This window comes from Stegostoma tigrinum, chromosome 42 (assembly GCF_030684315.1).
Source record: "Stegostoma tigrinum isolate sSteTig4 chromosome 42, sSteTig4.hap1, whole genome shotgun sequence".
NCBI classification, from domain to species: Eukaryota; Metazoa; Chordata; class Chondrichthyes; order Orectolobiformes; family Stegostomatidae; genus Stegostoma; species Stegostoma tigrinum.
The window spans coordinates 14,808,602-14,830,988 of NC_081395.1; the positions used below are offsets into that span (position 1 = coordinate 14,808,602).

General features: G+C 42.6%; 1 protein-coding gene across 2 annotated transcripts; it reads left to right on the plus strand.

The window, feature by feature from the left end:
• Nucleotides 1–6,130: 6,130 nt before the first annotated feature.
• On the plus strand, nucleotides 6,131–22,071 carry LOC125449466 (zinc finger protein 239-like). Of its 2 annotated transcripts, none has more exons than XM_048525275.2 (3): nucleotides 6,131–6,206; nucleotides 10,167–10,257; nucleotides 20,603–22,071. In XM_048525275.2, exon 3 carries the CDS (start codon nucleotides 20,665–20,667, stop codon nucleotides 21,667–21,669), a length of 1,005 nt encoding a protein of 334 aa, XP_048381232.1. In that variant the 5' UTR covers nucleotides 6,131–6,206; nucleotides 10,167–10,257; nucleotides 20,603–20,664; the 3' UTR covers nucleotides 21,670–22,071. The 2 variants fall into 2 exon arrangements, with proteins under 2 accessions (XP_048381232.1, XP_048381233.1); XM_048525276.2 differs by having other exon boundaries at nucleotides 6,170–6,254.
• Nucleotides 22,072–22,387: the final 316 nt, after the last annotated feature.

A 22,387-nucleotide genomic window follows, 5' to 3' on the forward strand; every position in this document is an offset into this window, starting at 1 on the left:
CACGTCAGGAAACTTTGGGAATTGGTAAATCAATACAATCCCTTTCTAGACTTTAAAAGCACTGATCTCATTTCGTTGACAAATTCTATCTCCATGAGAGAAATTATTTTTATTCATGGTTATCGGGTGACCTTGTGGGCTATTGATTTGGCATTGGTATCTATTTTACTCTGGATGTGAGTTTGCTCGCTGAGCTGGAAGGTTCGTATTCAGCCGTTTCGTCACCATACTAGGTAACATCATCAGTGAGCCTCCGACGAAGCGCTGGTGTTATGTCCCGCTTTCTATTTATCTGGTTAGGTTTCCTTGGGTTGGTCAACCCAAGGAAACCTAACCAGATAAATAGAAAGCGGGACATAACACCAGCGCTTAGTCGGAGGCTCACTGATGATGTTACCTAGTATGGTGACGAAACGGCTGAATACGAAACTTCCAGCTCAGCGAGCAAACTCACATCCAGAACCTCAACCGGAGCTACAAATCTTCTCAAAACTCGCTATTTTACTCTATACCTCATCCTTATAAAATGTTATTAAAAGTGCAGATCAAGCTAAAAAAATTTGAGCTGAGGCACTGGTTATGATAAATAAGCTGCATTGGGCAGTTCACATCATCACAAGACCTCCAAAATAAGCTCCGTAATCTGAACAAGCATCCTCATGTTAAGAGATTTTCAGGTTGGCACACAAATACATTACTGTCTCCATGTTTTCTCTGAAACAAAAAACGCAATATCTCCATTCACTTGGGGCAATCACTGGCCTAATTTCATCCACTTTGGAGAAATGGCTTCTGTGAAGAAGTCAATAATTTTGAAGATTTCCAACAGGCAAGATGGCAAGCAGACATTAGCAATGGAAAAAACATGAAAATCTGAGCACCCACCTGTGGCAGTGCTTGTGGACTGTTTAATAACCTCAGGGCCCATAACACTGGAATGGAAGAAAGTCATCTTCAAACCTCACTGACTACTCAAGAAGAATATGGTTTCTCAAAAGGTATTGTGTGTACATGACAGACATTCAGAACACATTATACTGAATGGTGTGAACATACTTGGTTTAAAAATATAAGTTACTATATCCGACATGCTCCCTCCTTATCAAAGTTTGGTTACCCCAAATCTCCCCCCCGATGATGCTTCCCAGGTTCACTGTCACAGTCAAATTTTCCAGGTATCAATCTAGGAAACCTCCTCTCAATCACTCCACTAAATTTACACACTTCCTGAAAGAAGATGATGATGAAATCAGCATACAGTATTTGAGATGCGATGTCACCAATTCCCTGCAGAAATGAAGCAGACATTTATGTTCAATTCCTGTCATAAGAGAGGGTGCAGCCCAACATTTCTTGACACCATACTGCATCTGCAAACTAATTCTTTGTGGCTCATTCTCCATTTAAGGAATATTCTGCTTTTATTTATTCTGCCAAAGTGAATTACTTCACATTTTTCCACATATATACTCCATCTGCAAGATATATTGCCTATTCACTAAATCTCCCTATGTTGGTCTGTAATCTCCTTATGTCTTCACCATAACATAGTTTCCTATCCATCTTTCAATACCATGCCTTCAATCTCCTTGTTAAGTGATTCATATGAAGTCTAAAAGTTTGGGTAGTGTGTTAGACCCAGCCATTTACAAGACAGGCAAGAGAGATGGGGGAATAAAGCTTTCTTTTCAATTGAGTGGTACGACCCAGAATTTGTTGCTTATGGGTGGAAATGAAGAGAATCAATGACTTAACAAAAGGAAATTAGACAAGCATTTAAGAGAAATAAAATTGCACAGCTTTGGGGAGGGCACAAGGGAATTAGACTGCATTGCTTTACAGCAAGTTGGTACTGATAAAACAAGCCATATTACTTCTTTTTGTGCCATTATGATCCAAGGTTGACTTTTGCAGTGTCTGCTCATAATATAATCCAGGAATCAGTGGGACAAATTCTCACTGCTCCCCAGTCTCTCCTCAGGTGAAGCACCCAGACCACTGACACTTTTCCAGTGACACTAATCTCGGAAATCTTTTCGCACAGACCAACAAATGTTTTACCTTGCATGATGAAAGAACGATGACATATAGATGCTTGTGAGCGGAGTGACTCTATTCGATCTTGCTGTGATATCTGCTTGGAATTGATGATCTAGAAATACTGAGTATGGGAGCAAAGAGGTCCTCCTGCAGCTGTACAGGGCCCTGGTGAGACCGCACCTGGAGTATTGTGTGCAGTTTTGGTCTCCAAATTTAAGGAAGGACATTTTTGCTATTGAGGGAGTGCAGCGTAGGTTCACGAGGTCAATTCCCGGAATGGCGGATTATCATATGTTGAAAGATTGGAGCAACTGGTCTTGTACACACGAGTTTAGAAGGATGAGAGGGGATCTGATTGAGATGTATAAGATTATTAAGGGATTGGACACTCTGGATGCAGGAAGCATGTTTCTGCTGATGGGTGAGTCTAGAACCAGAGGACACAGTTTAAAAATAAGGGGTAGGCCATTTAGAACAGAGTTGAGGAAAAACTTCTTCACACAGACAGTGGTGGATATATGGAATGCTCTGCCCCAGAAGGCAGTGAAAGCCAACTCTCTGGATACTTTCAAGAAAGAGATGGATAGAGCTCTTAAAGATAGTGGGATCAAGGGTTATGGGGATAAGGCAGGAACAGGATACTGATTGTGGATGACCAGCCATGGTCATAATGAATGGTGGTGCTGGCTCAAAGGGCCGAATGGCCTACTTCTGCACCTATTGTCTAATAGTTGTCACTGAATATGCGGTCAATAGAGTGGAAGAAAGCTTCCCTCCTTTAAAGCAACAGGCTTAGACAGCCCAGAATTTGTTAAGTGCATCCAAGAGGATTTCTTGAAACTGTATGTGGATTGTCCAACTGGAGGAGGAGCCATACTGGACAAGTATACAATATGAATATTGGCTAATGAACTTGGCCAAGTGACTGATCTTTCAGTGGGACAGCATTTTGGAAACAGTGATAACAGAAACAGAAGGGTCCTGATCCAAAACATCAACTTTCCTGCTCCTCTGATACTGCCTAGCCTGCTGTTTCTCCAGCTCCACACTGTGTTGTCTCTGACTCCAGCATCTGCAGTTCTTGCTACCTCTGAGTGATCACAACTCCTCAAGTTTTGAGATAACTATGAATAAGGATAATTCAGGACCTTGTGGGAAAGTACTAAATTATGGGAAGACAAATTATGTCAGTATTAAGCAGGAGCTAGGGAGTGTTAATTGAGAGGAGCTGTTATCAAGGAAGTTCACATTTGACGTGGGAATTATTTAAAGATGTACTGATAAGAATTCAGGACTGGCATGTTTCAGTATTAGGATGGACAAGGATGGCAAGGTAAGGGAACCTTAGATATTAGGGAGGTTGTGAAGTTAGTCAAAAGCAGCAAAAGAAGGATATGTAAGGTTTAGAAAATCAGACAAGGCCAGCAAGGAATATAAAGAAAGCATGAAAGACAGAAGGAAAGAAAGGAAAAAAATCCCTCAAGCAGGGAATTAGGAGAGCAGAAGGGGCCATGAAATCACCACGGGCAAGCAGGGTTAAAGAGAATCCCAAGGTATTCAATACATTAAAAATAAGAAGATAACGAGGTAGAAGGTAAGACCATGCAAGAATGAAGACGTGGGCAAGATCCTAAATGAGTACTTTGCATTGGTGTTCACCAAAGAGAAGGATGTGGAGGATAGTGAGATTAGTAGCGGGTTTTGAGAAGATTTGTAGCTCAGGTTGAGGTTCTGGATGTAAGTTTGCTCGCTGAGCTGGAAGAATCCAGAGTGAGATTAGTGTGCAGCATGCTAATATGTACGGCATTTCAAAACCAGGAAAGAAATGGTGTTGGGTTTCTCAAAAGTCCCCAGGGGCACATGGTATCTACCCCAGGTAATTGAGAGAGGTGAGAGAGGAGATTGCTAGGGCCTTGACCAACATCAGTGAGCCACTAGACAGGTCCTGGAGGACTGGTGAGTAGTTAATGTTGTTTCTCTGTTCAAGAAGGGAAATAGGGATAATGCAGGCAACCACACACCGGTGAGTCTCATATCAGTGCTTGGGAAGCTATTGGAGAGAATTCTTAGAGATTATACACACTTGGAAAAACAGCTGAATTAGGAATAGTCGGCATAGCTTTGTTCAGGGCAGGTCATGTCTTACTAACTTGAATGAATGAATGAGGTGACAAAGGTGATTGATGAGGGTAGCACAGTGGAGATTGTCTACATGGATTTTAGTAAGGTTTTCAACAAGGTCCATCGTGGTAGGCTTATACAGAAGATTAAGATGCATGGGATCCACGATGACATGGCTATGTGGATTCAGAATTGGCTTTCCAATGGAAGGCAGAGAGCTGTGGCGGAAGGATGTTTTCCTGGCTGGAGGTCCATGAGGAGCGATGTTCCACAGGATCCGGACTGGGATTTCTGCCATTTGTGATATACATAAATGACATGAATGAGAATGTAAGTGTGTGGATTAGTAAGGTTGCAGAAGATGCAAAGATCAGTGGAGTTGTGGATAGTGTGGAAGGTTGTCAAAGGATACAGCGGGATATGGATCAGTTGCAGATATGAATGGAGAAATGGCAGATGGAATTTCATCTGGGTTAAGTGTAAGGGAGATCACTTTAGGAGATCAAATATTAAGGAAGAATATACAGTTAATGGCACAATCCTGAACAGCTTTTATGTACAGAGGGATCTTGGGACTTAAGCCTCTTAAAGTGGCCATGCAAGGAGAGAGAGTGTTAAAGAAGTTGTGTGGCATGCTTGCTTCTATTGGTTGGGAAATTGACTACAAGAGTCAGGATATCATGTTGCAACTTTATAAGACTTTGGTTAGTCCACAGTTAAAGAGCACTGCATTCAATTCTGGTCGTCACATAACAAGAGGTGTGTGGAGGCTTTGGAGAGGGTGCAGAAGAGGTTTATCAGGATGCTTCCTGGATCAGAGGGTATGGCCTATAAGGAGAGGCAAGAAATGCTCAGGTTGTCTTCTTTAGAGAGGGGGAGGCTGAGGGGAGCCTTGAAAGAAGTCTATAAAATTAAAAGATGCATAGTTAGGGTTGACGGTCAGAATCTTTTTCCCAGAATTGAAATGTCTAAAACTAGGGGACATGCATTTAAGGTGAGGGGGAAAGTTCAAAAGAGAAGTGAGGGCCAAGTTTTTTTAAACAGAGTCGTAGGCTTCTGGAATGCAATGCTAGGGTTGGTGATGGAGGCTGACAAAACACAGGCATGCAAGGGACTTTTAGGTAAGCATGTGTATGTGTAAAGAATGAAGGGATATGGACCAAGGACAGGCAGAGGGATTAGTTTAATTTGGCATCATGTTTGACACAGCGTTGTGGTCCGAAGGGCATGTTCCTGTTTTGTACAGTGCTAAATCAGGTTCTTTTCACAGAGGCAGGCAGTGACAAGTGAGGTGCCGCAGACTTCAGTGCTGGGACCTCAGCTATTCACAAGATACATTACCGATTTGGATGAAAGAATAGAATGCCACAAATCCAAATTTGCAGATGACAGTAAGCAGGGTGGCATTGTGTGCTGCCAGGAGGATGCTAAGAGGCTTCAGTGTGAGGAAGAATTTCTTCACTCAAGAGAGTTGTGAACTTGTGGAATTCTCTCCCACTGGAAGTCGTTGGGGCCAGTTATGAGCCACATTCCAGAGGGAGCGGGACGTGGCCCTGACGTCTAAAGGGATCAAGGGGTATGGGGAAAGGGTGGAAATGAGATACTGAGATTGCATGATCGTAATGAATGGTGGCGAAGGCTCGAAAGGCCGAAAAACGTACTCCTGCGCCTACTTTTACGTTACTATGTTCTACACTCAGTCCAGGAGGATTCAAAATTTCCAGCTCCAGCTCCCGGATGGCGCATGCTCCAGTCACAACAGCTGCATCCCCGAGTCCCCGTACCCTGATTGTTTGAGAGTTTAATCCCGCCCTTCACAATCTCTGATAGGCGTAAGGTCCAGATGGTTCCTTTTTCTCCGATTGGTTGAAGCGGCTTTCATGCCCCTCTTTCTCACTCTGGTTGGATAGTCAGCAACGCCCTTTTCAGCCTCTAATCCCGCCCCTATTTACAATTGGCCCTGAGACCTCGTCAATCAAGCCGGTGGCGTGCTGGTGCAATCGCATAGCTGATTTGGATTTCGAACGTGCGTGCCACGAGCGATGGTAGGGAGTAAATGTACATCTACCGTATCCAACGGCTGTGTGTAAAAGGTTAATGCGGAGACTAGCGTTCGGTGCATTATTCCGGCGAGAAGAATTCGTGATTGCCGAGTAACGTCTCAGTCCCCAACCGTCGGTATTCCGGTGTCAGAGACACCTCAGGAGTCTTCCTGAAACGGGGCCCTGGTCAACGGTTTTCTGATGAAGGGTCTAGGCCCGAAACGTTAGCTTTCCTGCTCCTAAGATGCTGCTTTGGCCTGCTGTGTTCATCCAGTTCCACACCTTGTTACCCCGGCTAACGGTCACTGTTCTTTGTTCAGCTGGAGAGGTTGGGGGAAGGGAGGGGAGGCGTGCGCAGGCGCGGTTAGAGTGGGCGGGGCTGTATTCCCAAGCCCACCACGTTTCCTGTTCTTCAAAGTCTCACCCAGTAATGCCCGAATGTCTCCATCTGTGGCTCTGCAGTTTGATTACTCCCAATGGGAGGGTTTACTGCGGTAAAAGTGCAATACGAAGGTGAGATGATGCTGGATGTGATTAAAAAGCAGCAATCCTGCCAGAATCCAACTCCTGCAACCCCCTGTAAACTTAGAGGTCTCAAGACTTAATCCTTCCTGCACATGACGCAGGGGAATGGTTTGTCCCTAGTATCATTGCACCATCGGGTGGCCAGCTCAGGTGGGAAACTATCTCTGTCATTTCCCTGATATTTCCACAGGATCTCCATCGTGTAGCGATCTCTTGTCTGTCCTGGCTGGATGATCAGATAAATTCCAGTCTAATGGACAGAACATCCATGTAGGTTCTCTCGACTGTGAATGGTGTGATTCATTTCAGTAAAGTTAAAACTCTTTCCATAGTCAGTGCTCTGTGTTAGAACCTTCACTGATTTTTAAAATTTTTGTTTTGAATCTGAAAGCTGAGTGGTGACTTTTGGACTATGAGCAGTTGTTTGTGTTGAAAAGAATAAACAGGCAGCTGTTTGTTTTTGAGGTCAGGCCTGGAAATTCATTGTAAATTGGTCCTTGATCGAAGAACTCTGTAGACTGCGGATTATGGAAGCGTGCTTATCTAGAGAGGGGTTGTTTGGCCCTTGATGGGGTCAGTACCTGCCTAGCAAGTCTGGAAGAGAACATGATAAAACAGAAGGGAGGGTTGGAGATTTTTCCAAATATTTGGAACTGTGGTTTTCTGAGAAAAGGAGTTTGACTGTTGACGCTACAGCATTAAGGTTTGACAATCCTATGTACCTGTGAAGGAATGCATCATGGAAATTACTGAAGTATTCTGGTCAGTTTATTTTTTACTTGATGTTATTTATCACTTATCCCTTAAGGTGTTTAGCATACTTGCCTTCATTGCTCAGGCCTTTGAGTATCAGACTTGGGATGTTATGTTGAGGTTGTACAGGATGTTTGGTGAGGCCTCTCCTGGAGTATGTGTCCAGTTCTGGTTGCTGTCTTATAGGAAGGATATTATTCAGCTTGAGAGGGTTCAGAAGAGACTTAGCAGGATGTTGCCAGGAATGGGGTGGGTTTGAGTTATATGGATAGGCTGGGAATTTTTTTTCACTAGTTTGATGTGGAGGTGTTTCACAGAGGGTTGAGAGGTCTTAGAGGTTTATAAAATCATGGGTGTAGATAAGTTGAGTGGCAGGTGTCTTTTCCTTGTGGTGGTGGATTTCAACACTAGAGGACATATTTTTAACGTGAGAAGAGGAAGATTTTAAAAAGACATGGGGGCATTGTTGTTTTTGCACAATGGCTTATGTATGGAATGAAATTCCAGAGGAACTAGTGGATGCGAGTACAGTTACAACATTTAAGACACTTGGGTAAATACATGAGTAAGAAATGTTTGAAGGGATACCGGCAAAGCGTAGGCAGGTGCAACTGGTTTAGTTTGGGATTATGGTCAGTAAGGACTGGTTGGACTGAGGAGTCTCTTTCTGTGCTGCACAATTCTATGATTTTATCTGACTTTGATGTGCATGGGGCTGAAATCAAAGATTACTGAGTTCAGACATTGCAGTGTTCACAGAATTTCTAAGGTGTGGACGCAGGCCACTTGACCCATTGAGTCCACACTGATCTTCTGAATAGCAGACCCACACTGTCCTTGCAACTTTTTTTTTAAAGGTTAATCTGCCTAGCCTGCATATCCCTGGGCACAACTGGCCATGTGAAGTTGCCAACCTACCTAATCCACCCGACTTCACACCGGTGTAAGGAAACTGGAGCACCTGGAGGAAACCCATGGAAATAGTGCGAAAATGTGCAAAGTCCACACCAGTTGCCCGTGGGTGGAATCTGACTCTGGTCCCTAGCACTGTGGCAGCTGAGCTGGTGTGCCATGTTCGTTGAGAAGTATATGCGGAATGCTCTTGGGAGACACTTGTGCATGTGCTAATGCATCTTTGTCATTGAGCTACCTGCCCACTTGTAAGATGCTGTGAGAACGGATCTGGTAGTGGTGGGGAAAGAACTGAGTGGGATGAGGGCTTTGGAGATTGGGGCCGTTCTGCTCCTAAACCGCACCAACCTCTGGCTCATTGTTTACTAATCTGTTGCCTCCCCAGACCCCCTTTCGTGACACTGGTGCACCCCCACCCCACCCATCAGGCCTTGCCTCCTTCTGCTGCCTCCCCCCCCCCCCCCCCCCCCGCCCATTCTATTGCCTTCTTTGAAAATGGATAATCTCACACTTAGGTGAACAATAACCATCATAGTTCACCAGGGAGTGTTGAGCATCTGTGAGGATCATGGTGAAATGACACAGAGAAGGAGGGTCTTCAGAGTCCCAGTGTCCAAGAGAAAATCTTTGACCCATTGATTTTATTCTCACTCTGCCAACAGAAGCTCAGCGCAGGCTGGGGTTAACAACTGTCAGTTTTAAAGGGGGATTATACTGGAAGGTACATATGGGGCCCTCCGAGAAATAGCTGAGACTGCATAAGGTTTTGGTCAGACCGCATTCGGAACATTGTGCGCAGTTTTGAGTGAAGAGTGATGTGCTGGTGTTGGAGGAAATTCAGAGGACATTTACAAGAACAATCCCTGATGAAGGGCTTGTCACATGAGCAACAGTTGAGGACTCTGGATGTGTACTTCAGAGTTTAGAAGGATGTGGGGGCTCTCATTGAAACTGACAGAACACCGAGATGCCGGCACAGAATGTATGTAGAGAACATGTTTCCCCTAGTAGGAGAGACTAGGACCTAAGGGCAAGCCTCAGAGTGAAGGGACAACCCTTTAGAACTAAGATGGGTTGGAATTTCTTCAGTCAGAACGCGATGAATTTGTGGAATGCATCACCACAAATGACTGTAGAGGCCAACTCATTGAGTGTATTTCAGACAGATTGGTTCTTGAAAATGGGGTTGTGAAACATACCAGCCATGATCAAATGGCAGAGCAGACTCAGTGGGTGGATTGGCCTGTTTCTGATCCTATATCTTATGGCCTTATTTGGCCCATTCAACCCACTGCCACAGTGGTTAGGGCTGCTGCCTCACAGCGTCAGGGACCCAAATTCGACTCCATCCATAGGCAACTGTTTGTGTTGAGTTTGCACGTTCGTTCTGTGTCTGCATGGGTTTCCTCTGGGCACTCAGGTTTCCTCCCACAGTCCAAAGGTGTGCAGATTAGGTGGATTGGCTATGCTAAATTGCCCATAGTGTCTAGGGATGTGCAGGCTAGGTAGGTTAGCCATGGGAAATGTGGGGTTACACGGCTAGGGTAGGAGACTAGGTCTGGGTGGGTTTCTATTGGAGAGTCAGTGTGGACATGATGGGCTGAATGGCCTGCTTCCACACTCTAGGGTTTCTATGATTTTGAGCTTGTTCTGCTCTTCATAGCTGATCTGATTTTGACCTCAACTCTACTTTCCCTCCAATCCCCTGGAACCCTGTCTGCTGCATTTGTAACCTTGACTGAAACTTCTGATTTCTGTTATCTCATTTTCTAGGGATTTAAGTGATTTCAAGGCTCCTGGTTTCTGATATCTTTCCAGCTGCAGGCTCCAGTGGAAGATTTGAAACTGTTGGATTCTTTGGGAGGTGAGTATTTTTGAGCATTCATGTACAATTTCAATTTTTCTGTTCAGTGCTGTGGTTCCATAGCCCTGATGCTGATGTGGCAGAGTGAATTTAAGAAGTTAGGTAGAAGTTTCAAAAATGGAACCTTGAAAGTAGTAATTTCTGGTTTACCCCCAAAGCCAAACTCAAACAAGGGAAGGAACAGAAGGTTAAAAAAGATAAAACAGTGACTGAAGAGCTGGTGCATTGTTTAGGAATTCAGGTTTTTAGACAATTGGACTGTCTTCTGGGATTTTTAAAAAAAGCCCTGTTCAAAAAGAATGTGTCCAACTTAAACTGGAAAGGGACCACTATCTTAGCAGGGAGATTTGCTCATTCTATTAAAGGAGACTTTATTCTAATAGAGAGGAGGAGTAGAGGAATTCTAAGGAAGTGTAAACAGAAGGATTGATGGGATGGTTCTGAATGTGAGGACAGCATGTCAATTAGAAAAGAAAGAGACAAGAAAGAATCAGTAAGTAGTAACTCAGAAGAACTAAATTGCATTTATCTCAATGCAAGGGGTCTTGCAGGTAAGGCTGATGCACTCGAGGCATGTTTAAGAACATCAGATTGGGTCATCGTAGCTATTACAGAAATTTGGCTGAGATGGACAAGACTAGCAGCTCAATGTTGCTATAGGAAGGTTAGAAAAGGAGGCAAGAAAGTTGCAGGGGTGGGGGGACGTAAGTGGCATTTTAGATTAGGGAATACATTACTGATGGAACTCTAAGATATTTCTGAAAAATTGTCCAGTGAAAACATATGAAGAGAAATTACAAATAAGAAAGGAAACATCACTTTGATAGGATATTACTAAAGGCTCCCCAATAGTAAGAGGGAAATTGAGAAACAAATATGAGGCAATCTCCAATAATATGTAAGCATAATAAGGTTGCAGTAATGAGGGTTTTAATTTTCCAAACGCTGACTGAGTTACCATAGTGTTAGGGTGTGGATGGTGATGAATTTGTCAAATGTGTCCAAGAAAATTTTCTTTATCAATATATGGATGCTCCTATTGGAGAATGAGCAAAACTAGACTTTCTTTTGGGCAATAAGGCAGGGAAGATGACTCAATAAAAGTAGGGAAACACCTTGGGTCCCGTGATCATAATTCTATTAGTTTCAGAATGGTTATGGAAAACGATAAATCTTCCATAAAAATTAAGTTTTCAATTGATATAAGGTAAACTTTAATGGTTATGCGACAAGAACTTTCAAAAGCTGATTGGAGTAGACTGCTCACAGGAAAAAGGATGTCTGACAGGTGAGAGGCATTCAAGAGTGTGATGACGAGAGTTCACAGGCATTTTGTTCCTGTTAGAGTGAAGGGTAAGGCTGGTAAGATTAAGGAACAACGAATGAATAAAATATTGAGGTTCTAGTCGAGAATAAAAGAGAATCTTATTTTAGATATAGATAACTTGGTTCAATTGAATCGGTTAATCAACGTAGAGAGTGCAGGGTAATTCTTGAGAGAACTCAGGGAGGTAAAGAGGGGATATGAGATAGCATTGGCAAATAAGGTTAAGGATAATCCAAAGAGATTCTACAACTACATTAAGAGCAACAGGGTAACTAGAGGGAGGATAGGGCCTCTTTAAGATCAAGGAGGTTGTCTTTGTGATGAACCTCCAGGAGATGAAAGAGATACTAAATGAATATTTTATGTCAGTTTTTGCTGTGGAGAAAGAAATGGAGTCTAGAGAATGCAGAGAAATAAACTTTGATGTTTTTAAATAACAGCTCACATTACAGAAGAGGAAGTTTGGGAGGTCTTTGAGAATAGAAAGGTGGATAAATCTTCGGACCTGACCTAATGTATTCCAGAATGTTGTGGGAAGTAAGGGAAAAAATTTGAGACCCCTTGCAGAAATATTTGCATCATCTATAACTACGGATGGGTTGCCTGATGACTGGAGGGTGGCGAATGTTGTACCTTTGTTTTAAGAAATCTTCTAAGGAGAAGCTAGCAACTATAGACTGGTGAGTTTGACTTTGGTTGTGGGTAAATTGTTGGAGATGATTATAAAAGATGGGATTTATGGACATTGAGAGGCTAAAATTGATTAGGCATAGTCAGCTTGGTTTTGTGCAAGGAAAATTGTTTCTCACAAACTTTATTGAGTTTTTTTTGTGGAAGTTACTAAAAAGATTGAGGGCGGAGCAGTAGACAATGTTTAATTGGATTTTAGTAACGCCTTTGACAAGGTTCTGCATGGTAGTCTAATTAGTAAAATTAGTTGACATGGGAATCGGGGTGACCTTGCCAATTAGATACATAATTTGCTTAACAGCAGGAAACAGACCGTGATGGTGGAGAGTTGCTTTTTGGAGGCTTGTGATCAGCAGTGTTCCTAGGATTGGTTCTGCGTCCTGTTTTGTTTGTCACTTCTATAAGTGATTTGGATGAGAATATAGAAGGCATGGTTAGTAAGTTTGCAGACGTCACCTAAGTTGGTGGCATAGTAGACAGTGAATGTTTTCTAAGATTACAGAGGGATCTTGATCAAACGAATCAATGGGCTGAAAAATGGCAGATGAGGTTCAATCTGGATAACTGCAAGGTATTGCATTTTGGTACATCAAAGGGTTTATACAATTAATGGTAGGGCTTTGGGTAGTGTTGTAGAACAAAGGGACCTAGGGCTGCACATATAATTCTTTTGAAGTTTGCATCACATGTAGACAGGGTGGTTAAAAAGGCATTTGGCAGCTTGCCTTCATTGCTCAGTCCTTAGAGTATATAAGTTGGAAGTCATGTTGAGGTTGTACAGGACATAGGTGAGGTGTCCTCTGGAATACTGTGTCCAGTTCTGGTGATCCAGTTGTAAGAAGGATATTATCAAGCTGGAGAGGGTTCACAAGAGATTTACCAGGCTTTTGCCAAGAATGAAAGGTCTGAATTATAAAGAAAAGCTGGATAGGCTAGGAACTCTCTTTTTTTCACTGGAGTGCAGAAGGTTGATAGGTGATCTGATGTTAGTTTATAAAATAGTAACAAGTATAGATAGTTAATGGTAGTTGGCAAAGAGGCAAATTTTTTTTATACAGAGGGTAGATTGCATGTAGAGTGAACTTCCTGATCAAGTCGTGAATGTGGGTTTAAAAGATGTTTGGATAAGCACATGAATAGGAAAGGTCTGGAAGGAGATGGACCAGGAATAGGCAAGTGGGATTAATTTAGTTTGGAATTATGTTCGTCATGGACTGGTTGGACCAAAAGGTCTGTTTCCATGCTGTATGACTTGATGACTGCATGAGTCCTTTACTGTGGATCTGAATCCATGTCCATCTATTGCTTTGTTTTACCTCTGCACATCATCTCTGCTGTTGTCTGATCCTCTAATACTGGATTTATTTAAACCTTGTTTGGTATTTTGTTATTATTTCTGTTGAGTGTGTCTCAATGAGGTTTCTATTGCTGCCCATCTCTGTTTATATGTAAGAGATAACATGGTGTAGAACTGGATGAACACAGCAGGCCAAGCAGCATCAGAGGAGCAGGAAGGCTGATGTTTCGGGCCTAAACCCTTGTTATCTCAGATTCTCCAGCATCTGTAGTTCCTACTATCTCTGTTTATATGCTGCTGATTTCCCAGCTTTTTCTTCCCATGGTCAGGAATTGTTTGTCATGTACTGGAGATGATTTCTGCTTCTGAGCTACTGTTGACCATCAGATACTTGTTATGACACAAGTATAGAAACCAAACCAAATTAGCCTCACTACACTGGATTCACAACACAGTGAAATTGAAACTTTGATTGTCAAAATTGCCCCAATGTTCCAAACCAGACTTTGAATAACAGACCTTGGACACCAAGTTTTTAACTTAAAGAAGAAATAACAATAACTTGAGCAAAATGAAGATGAACAACTCGGCGATTTGATAAATGCCAATGATTTAAGCCCAGTCTTCTTTTGTTTATAACCCCCACTTTGACCAATAGTCACACACAGGGAATAAATTAACTTACATTTCTCTAATTTTCTGTTTATCAGTTGAATTAAACAGTTTCAAGCAATGGATGCCAAGCCTTTGTGCAGTCCTTGGATAATGAATTTTTCACATGCACATCTAATTTCTAAGTCACTAGTGAATGTCAATAGTTTCAGCAAACGTCTATGCATAGTTAGTTACTTTTCTACACACTGGCTCTGTTCTCAGAACATTCAACAATTGATAATTGGATAGAAAACGAGAGACAGAGCAGTCAGTCCAGAAGCTTCCAGAATCCCTCTGCACCACCTTGACTTTCTATATGGTGAAGGTGCTCCTGGATTGCTGTTTGGTAAGGAGTTAATAGATTTTCATCGAGTGGTTTTAAGGCAGTGCTGATAACTTTGTCAGTTACAATCAATTTGTTTTTATATGCCACCTTTAACAAAATATAAATATAGAAAATAGAAACAGGAGTAGGCCATTGTGGTGTTTAATCCTGTTCCACTATTCAGTAGCTGATCATGCTACTTAGTGGCCTGTTTCCACTTTTCGTCTCATTTGCTTCAATCCTTTAAGCCTTCAGAACTATATCAATTTTTTCATTGGCAATGTTCATTGTTTTGGCTTTTACTATTTTCTGTGGTAGAGATTTCCACAGGCTCACCACTCTGGGTAAAAAAATGTTTCCTCATCTCGGTGCTAAATGGCCTACCCCATATCCTTAGACTGTGACCCCTGATTCTGGACTCCCCAGTCATTGAGTACATCCTTCTAAACTCCAGTGACTTAAGTCTTAACCGATCCAGTCTGTCTTCATGCGACAATCGTACTATCCAAGGAATCAGTCTGGTAGACTTCTGTTGTATTCTTTCCATAGTCATAACATCCTTCCTCGGACAATGATTTGAGAACAGCAGACGATATTCTAGATGTGGTCTGAACAAGATTTTGTACAATTGCAGCAAGACATCACTGGTCCTGTACTCAAATCTTCTCACTGTAAAGGCCAATGTACCGTTTGCTGCCTTCATTGCCTTCTGCACTTGCATACTTACTTTCAGTGACTTGTGTACAAGGTCACAATTCTTGCTGCACGCCCCCCTTTTCCAACCAGTCGCCATTCAGAAAATAGTCTGTCTTCCTGGTCTTGCGATCGAACTGGATAACCCCACATTTATCTGCATTATTCTTCATCTGCTGTGCACTTTTACCCACTTAGTCAACTTCTCCAAATCACACTGAACCATATCTGCATCCTCCTTCCAGTTTACTGTTCCATCCAGCTTCATGTTATGTGCAAGCTTGGAAATATGATATTTACGTTTCCTCACATCAGTAAATGCAAATTGACTGAACACAGTCAAAGAATAGGAGAACACTGTTTGTAAAACATGAAATTTCTTACCTGTATTGGCTATAATGTGATTTTGTCCCCATTACTTTAAGTATTGCGGTTATTGCACAATTTTCTATAGTGCAAGGTCACGTGAGAGCCAGACGGTTCTCTGAACGAGTGAGTATGCTACATCCAATCCCATGTACTTAATTTTATCATGCCAATCTCTTTGGGACATTTTGAATGGCTTCTGAAAGCTCCAGTATACCACATCCACTGCCTCCTACACAACTCTACAAGTTGCATTCTTGAAAAACACCAGTGGATTTGTCAAGCATGGTTTTCCATTTCATGCATCCAGGCTGTTTCTGTCCAATCCTGTCACTTTTCCAAGTGTACTGCTTTAAATCTTTAATATTAGACTCTAGCATTTTCCCTATCAATGTCAGGCTAACTAGTCTACAATTGCATGTTTTCTCTCTACCTCCTTTTTTAAATAATGGCATTACATTTACTGTTTTGGAACTGTTCGGGTGTATAGAATCTTGAAAGACAATCATCAATTTTCTCTATTTAGTTTAAGCTCCCAGTTTCAGCATGCGTCCACTGTATCTTGAGCCACTTTGTTAAGTATTCTGGGGAGTAGATTATCAAAAACTGGGAATTTTTTGTCTGTCAACCCTCTTAGTCTCTCTATTAAGATAGAGTTCCATTATTCTGAGTTCTTCACTCTTCCGCAAGGAACCTCACAAAACTAGAATGCCAATTATTCTTTTCTCATTATACAATTAAAAATTTGAACTTAAATTGCCATTGTACAACAGGACCATGAGTTCCTCTCTCATTGGAAAGAGATGACTAGCAGTGCTTTAATCTGAGGGTCACCCATCCTGCTGGCAAGGGGTAACGTTGAGAACATGGGACCTTCGTGGTCACTTCAGCTGGTACAGGAAATGAAGTTGCGGTTTTGGCATCACTCTGCATTGCAAAGCAACCATCGAGCCAACTGAGCTAGCTGGCCCCTGCCAATTCCACAATATGCAGTCTAGGATGGCTTGTCCTCCGTTTAGTTTCTCAATGTAATGATCCAGGAAACGATGTCATACACACCCTAGGAATCCCTCCTGTATGGTATGGTTTATAATTTGATTTGCCCAATTTATATTCGGATTGAAGACACCCACAATAACAAGAGTATTTTTTTTTGCTTACATCGCTAATTTCCCATTTAAGGTATGCCCCAGGGTATTTCATGGAAATGTTACAAAATAGCATCTGACACCATGTCAAACCATGAGGTGCTAGGTCAGGTTACCAAATAAGGAAGGTGGGGGAGAGGGTTGAAGAGCGTTAGGGAGCAATTTCCAGATCTTGAGACCTAGGAAACTGAAAGAATATCCACCATTGGTGGGGGGATTAATTGATCATGCTCAAGAGGCTGGAATGAGTTAAGTACAGATATCGTCAAGGATTGCGTGGCTGGCAGAGTTTACAGAGATAAGAATGATCACTATCATGGAGGATTTTGAAATAAGGAAAGGAAATTTTAGGTCAGAACGAGGTGAACAAGACTTAGCGTGAGTGAGCACGTGGGCAGTGGAGTGTTAGTTGAGCTTGATTACAGGGAGGTTGAAAGTAGGAAGTGGATAAGGAGTGCGTTAGAATCATTCAGTCTCGAGGTTACAAAGGACTGGATGAGATTTTCAGCACATGCAGCTGAGACTGTGCTGAAGTCAGATCAGTCACTGATGTGGAAATAGAACACGAAAGTGAGATGTATCTTTTTGGTCAAAAGCTTATCCCCAAGTCCAATATTCCACCAATACTGCAAAGGGCCTGGTTCAGACACTTACTAAGGAGGGAGATACAGTTGGAGTTAGCAAGTTTGTAGCAGAGATTGAAGCCAGTAGCTTTCAGTAAACAAAGGATCAGGAGTATGCCATTGAGCAACTTGAGTCTGTTCTACCGTTTAATGAAATTCTGGCTCATCTGTGGTCTCACTCCATGAACCTACCTTTGGCCCATATCCATGAACACCTTTCCTGAATAAAAGTTCATTTATCTCAGATTTAAAATAAACAACTGAGCGTCAACAGCAGTTTTTTGAAGAGATCAAAAGCATTCCCACCCTTGTGTGCAGTAGTGTTTCCCAACACCTCTCCTGAACACTTTAGCCCTGATTCTCAGACTGTGCCCTCTAATTCTAGATTAAATTGGAGGAAATTTCTGTTTATCCACTAGAAGATGGAGGGAGCTTTGAGATGGTGGTGGTCATATATGCCTGGTCCTTTGTGGTAGTGAAGTGGCTGGTTTGGAAGGTTTTGTTAAATTTATGGCTGAGTGACCAATCTTCCAGCCCTCCCTCCCTCCCTCCCTCCCTCTGTCTTGTCCACCTCCCACCCCCACCAAATTACGAAAGCCAGAGTCTCTGTAAGCGGTCCAGATGGCAGGTTCCCCTCCCTGAAGGACGTTAGTAAATCATTTTAAGTTTTTCTGACAACTGGTAGCTTTCATAATCACATTTGATTTGATTTATTGTTGGTACATGTACCTAAGTACAGTGAAAAGCAAGCAGTACAGACAGATCATGGCAAACAAGGATATACAGATCATAGGGTGCTTAGAGCAAGGCATACATGGTTACAGCTGCACAGGAGATGCACAAACGTGCAAGGTCAACATGAGAGTTGAAATTGGAGAGGTCCATTCAGGAGTCTAATAACAGGCAAGAAACTGTTCTTCTTGAACCTTTTGGTGTGTGCGTTTAAGCTTCTGTATCTTCTGCCTGATGGATGAGGATGGAAAACAGTATGACCGGTGTGGGAGGGGTCTTTGATTTGGCAGCCTTTTCACGGCAACGAGAAGTATAGATGGAGTCCGTGGATGGGAGATTGGCTTCTGTGATGATCTAGGCTGTGTGCACAATTTACTGTAGTTTCTCTGTACCAAGCTGTTATGCACCCAGGCAGAATGGGTTTTGTGGTGCATCTGTAAAAGTTGGTGAGGGTTCTTATTTCCTCAACTGCCTGAGAAAGAAGAGGCGTTGTTATGCCTTTTTGACTGTCTCATCTGTGTGGGAGGTCCAGGACAGATTGTTGGTTCTTGTCACTCCTAGGAACTTGATACTCTAGACCCTCTCCGCCTCAGCTGTGTTGATGTAGGCACGGGCATGTCCTCCTCCTTTTTTGAAGTCAATGATCAGTTCTTTTGTTTTGCTGACATTGAGAGATTGTCATCATTGCACCATGATGCCAAGCACTCTATCTCCTTCCTGTGTTCTCACTCATCATTGTTTGATATCCGGCCTACAATGGTAGTGTCATCAGTAAGTCTGTTGTCTTGTGACTGTACTGGGAATACAGTAGGGGACGGAGTACACATCCTTACAGGTTGGCAGTGTTGACAATTATTGTGAATGAGATGTTGTTGTCTATCCTCACTGATTGCAGTCTGTGGGTGAGGAAGCTAAGGTTCCAGAGGGTGGAGCTGAGACCTAGGTCATGGAGTCTTGAAATTAGTCTGATAGAGATTATGGTGTTGAAGGCAGAGCTGTAGTTGATGAGGAGGAGCCTGAGATAGGTGACCCTGTTATCCATATGTTCCAGGGATGAGCGTAGGACTAGGGAATGATATCCATTATGGACTTGTTTCACCAGCAGGCAAGTTGCAGGGGATTGAGGCAAACTGGGAGGCTAGAGTTGATGTGGGGCATTTTCCAGCTCCACAAGCTTACCAGATTAATTTACCTCAATTTCACAACATACTCTATCATTGGGAAATGCTAGAGTCCATTATAAAAGTCGGAATAACAGAGCATTTAGAAATATATTATACGATCAAGTAGAGTCACCATGGTTTCGTGAAGGGGACGTCACAGCTGACATATTTATTGAAATATTTTAAGGTGGTAACATGCAAGATAGATAAGGAAGAAACCAGAAGATGTAATACATATGGATTTCCAAACAGCAGCAATCAGTAAAGTATTGCATATCAGACTACTTAGAAGATAAGAACCCAAAAACCTACACGGTTGGGGTACATATTAACATTGATCAAGGCTGGATAATGAATTGAAGGCAAGAGTTGAGATAAAGAGGGGAATTTTCATGATTGCATATTGTAACTTGTAGAATCCTACAAGGATCAATACTGGAGCCACAATTATTTACAATATATACAAAACACTTGGATGACAAGTTTGCAGATGATACAAAGTAGATGGAGGCAGGTAGTGAGGATGACATAGCACGACAGGTTCAACGAGTGGACAAAAACTCACTGGAATCTAATGTGGGAAAAGTTAATGTTTACTCATTTTGTTTGGAAGATTAGGAGAGGTGAACATTATTTAAATGGAGAATGATATTACAGAAAGCTGCAGCACACACGGAGTCCTTGTGCTTGAAAGACAAAAAAATTAGCAGCCACGTGCAGATAATCAGGAAGATAAATGGTCTGTTGGCTTTTATTTTTATACCCCATTCCCGTTAAATAAGGATATGTTGCTAAAATTGTATAAGACATTAGTCAGAACACACCTGCAATACTGTGAACAGTCTTAGCCTCCTTATCTTCCAAAAGGCAGTCTATAGAATGTTCAGGAGATTGATCCCAGTCCAAAGATGTGCTGGCTAGGTGGATTGGCCATGCTAAATTGCCTGTAGTGTTCAGGGATGAGTGGGTTATAGGGGGATGGGTGTTAAGCAATCACACACTTAAGACTGAGATGTGGAGCGATCCCTTCTCTAAGTGGGTACTGAATCTGTAGCTCTTTACTACAGAGGGCTGTAGAGGCTGGGCTGCCCAGTGTATCCAAGGCGGAGATAAACAGATTTTTAATCAGTAAGGGAATCAAGGGTTAGTGGATAAGGCAGGCAAGTAGAGCTGAGGATTATCAGATCAGCCGTGATCTCTTTGAACGGTGACAGCAGACTTTATAGATTGAATTGCCTACTTCTACATCTTACAGACTTATTGTCTTTTTCTATTTTTTTCCTCCATTCTCACTTACTTCACTTTTTGTTTTCAACCAATTTGACAGGGTATTAGAGGGGGAGAATTTGCAGTGAAAAGGCTTGACACCAAATATCACTACACAATCTGATGGCACTGCCCGGTTTATTGTCGCCTGAATATCGTTGGATTTTGAACATGGAAGGAAAAAGCACAATTCACAGTGAGGATAAACTGCACACATGTTCTACATGTGGACAAGGTTTCAGCAGATTATCTGCCCTCTCACAACATAAGTACAGTCACACTGGGGAGATGCCATTCGTCTGTTCAGAGTGTGGGAAAGGATTCACTCGATCGTCCTTTCTGCGGAAACACCAGCAAGTTCACACAGAGGAGAGACCTTTTAAATGCCCAGACTGTGGAAAGTGCTACAAAAGGTCTGGGGCCCTGAAGTTGCATCAACGTGTTCATACTGGAGAGAGACCCTTCAGTTGCTCTCACTGTGGGGCTGGGTTCAAGCAATCATCTGACCTCATTGAACACCAGCGGATTCACACTGGGGAGAGACCATTCACCTGCTCAGAATGTGGTAAGACATTTGCTCGGAAATCTATCCTGCTGAAACACCAGCAAGTTCACACAGAGGAGAGACCTTTTCAATGCTCAGATTGTGGAAAATGCTATAAAAGATCTGGTGACCTGAGGTCACATCAACATGTTCACACTGATGAGAGACTATTTAAGTGCTCCCACTGCGGAGCTGGGTTCAGGCAGTCATTCCAACTCACTGTACATCAGCAAACACACACTGGGGAGAGGCCATTCACCTGCACTGAGTGTGGGAAGGGATTCACTCAGAAATCCAACCTTCTGAAACACCAGCGACTTCACACAGAGGAGAGACCTTTTAAATGCCCAGACTGTGGGAAGTGCTTCAAAAGATCTGGGGATCTGGTGTCCCATCAACGTGTTCACACTGATGAGAGACCGTTCAGATGCTCTCACTGCGGGACTGGGTTTAGGTGGTCAACCCAACTCACTGTACACCAGCGAACTCATACTGGGGAGAGACCATTCACCTGCACTGAATGTGGGAAGGGATTCACTATGAAATCCAAACTGCTACATCACCAGCGAGTTCATGAACAGTGACAATGACTGGCTTTTACTGTAATAAATATAGTTCCCTTCCACTCTGCCACCCAGATTGTCTAGCAATGATGTTTTGTCTTAAATGTAATGTAACAATACTTTAAAAATCTCTAATACATGTTTGACGCTCTTGGAATTGATCTCCTTCTGACTGGAGGAATTGGATTTTGCTGTTAATCACATTAAGACACAACCATGTTCCCTAAGGTCTTTTTCTGCTGGTTTTAAACTCCTCCAGCTTAGTTATGGATCTGTTTTAAAAAAAAAACAATTGTATCAGGTTTGTGTTAAACAGACGACTAAAGCTTTCTAACGTGCTTAGTACTTTCTTTTGAAGTTTTCATCCCTTTCTATATCCATAAGACTATAAGACATAGGAGTGGAAGCAAGGCCATTCGGCCCATCAAGTCCACTCTGCCATTTAAATCATGGCTGATGGGGATTTCAACTCCACTTCCCTGCACTCTCCCCGTAGCCCTTGATTCCTTCTGAGATTGAGAATTTGTCGATCTCTGCCTTGAAGGCATCCAACGTCCCAGCCTCCACTGCACTCTGCGGCAATGAATTCCACAAGCCCACCACTCTCTGGCTGAAGAAATGTTGTCTCATTTCAGTTTTAAATTTACTCCCTCTAATTTTAAGGCTGTGCCCACGGATCCTAGTCTCCCTGCCTAACGGAAACAATTTCCTAGCGTCCACCCCTTCTAAGCCATACATT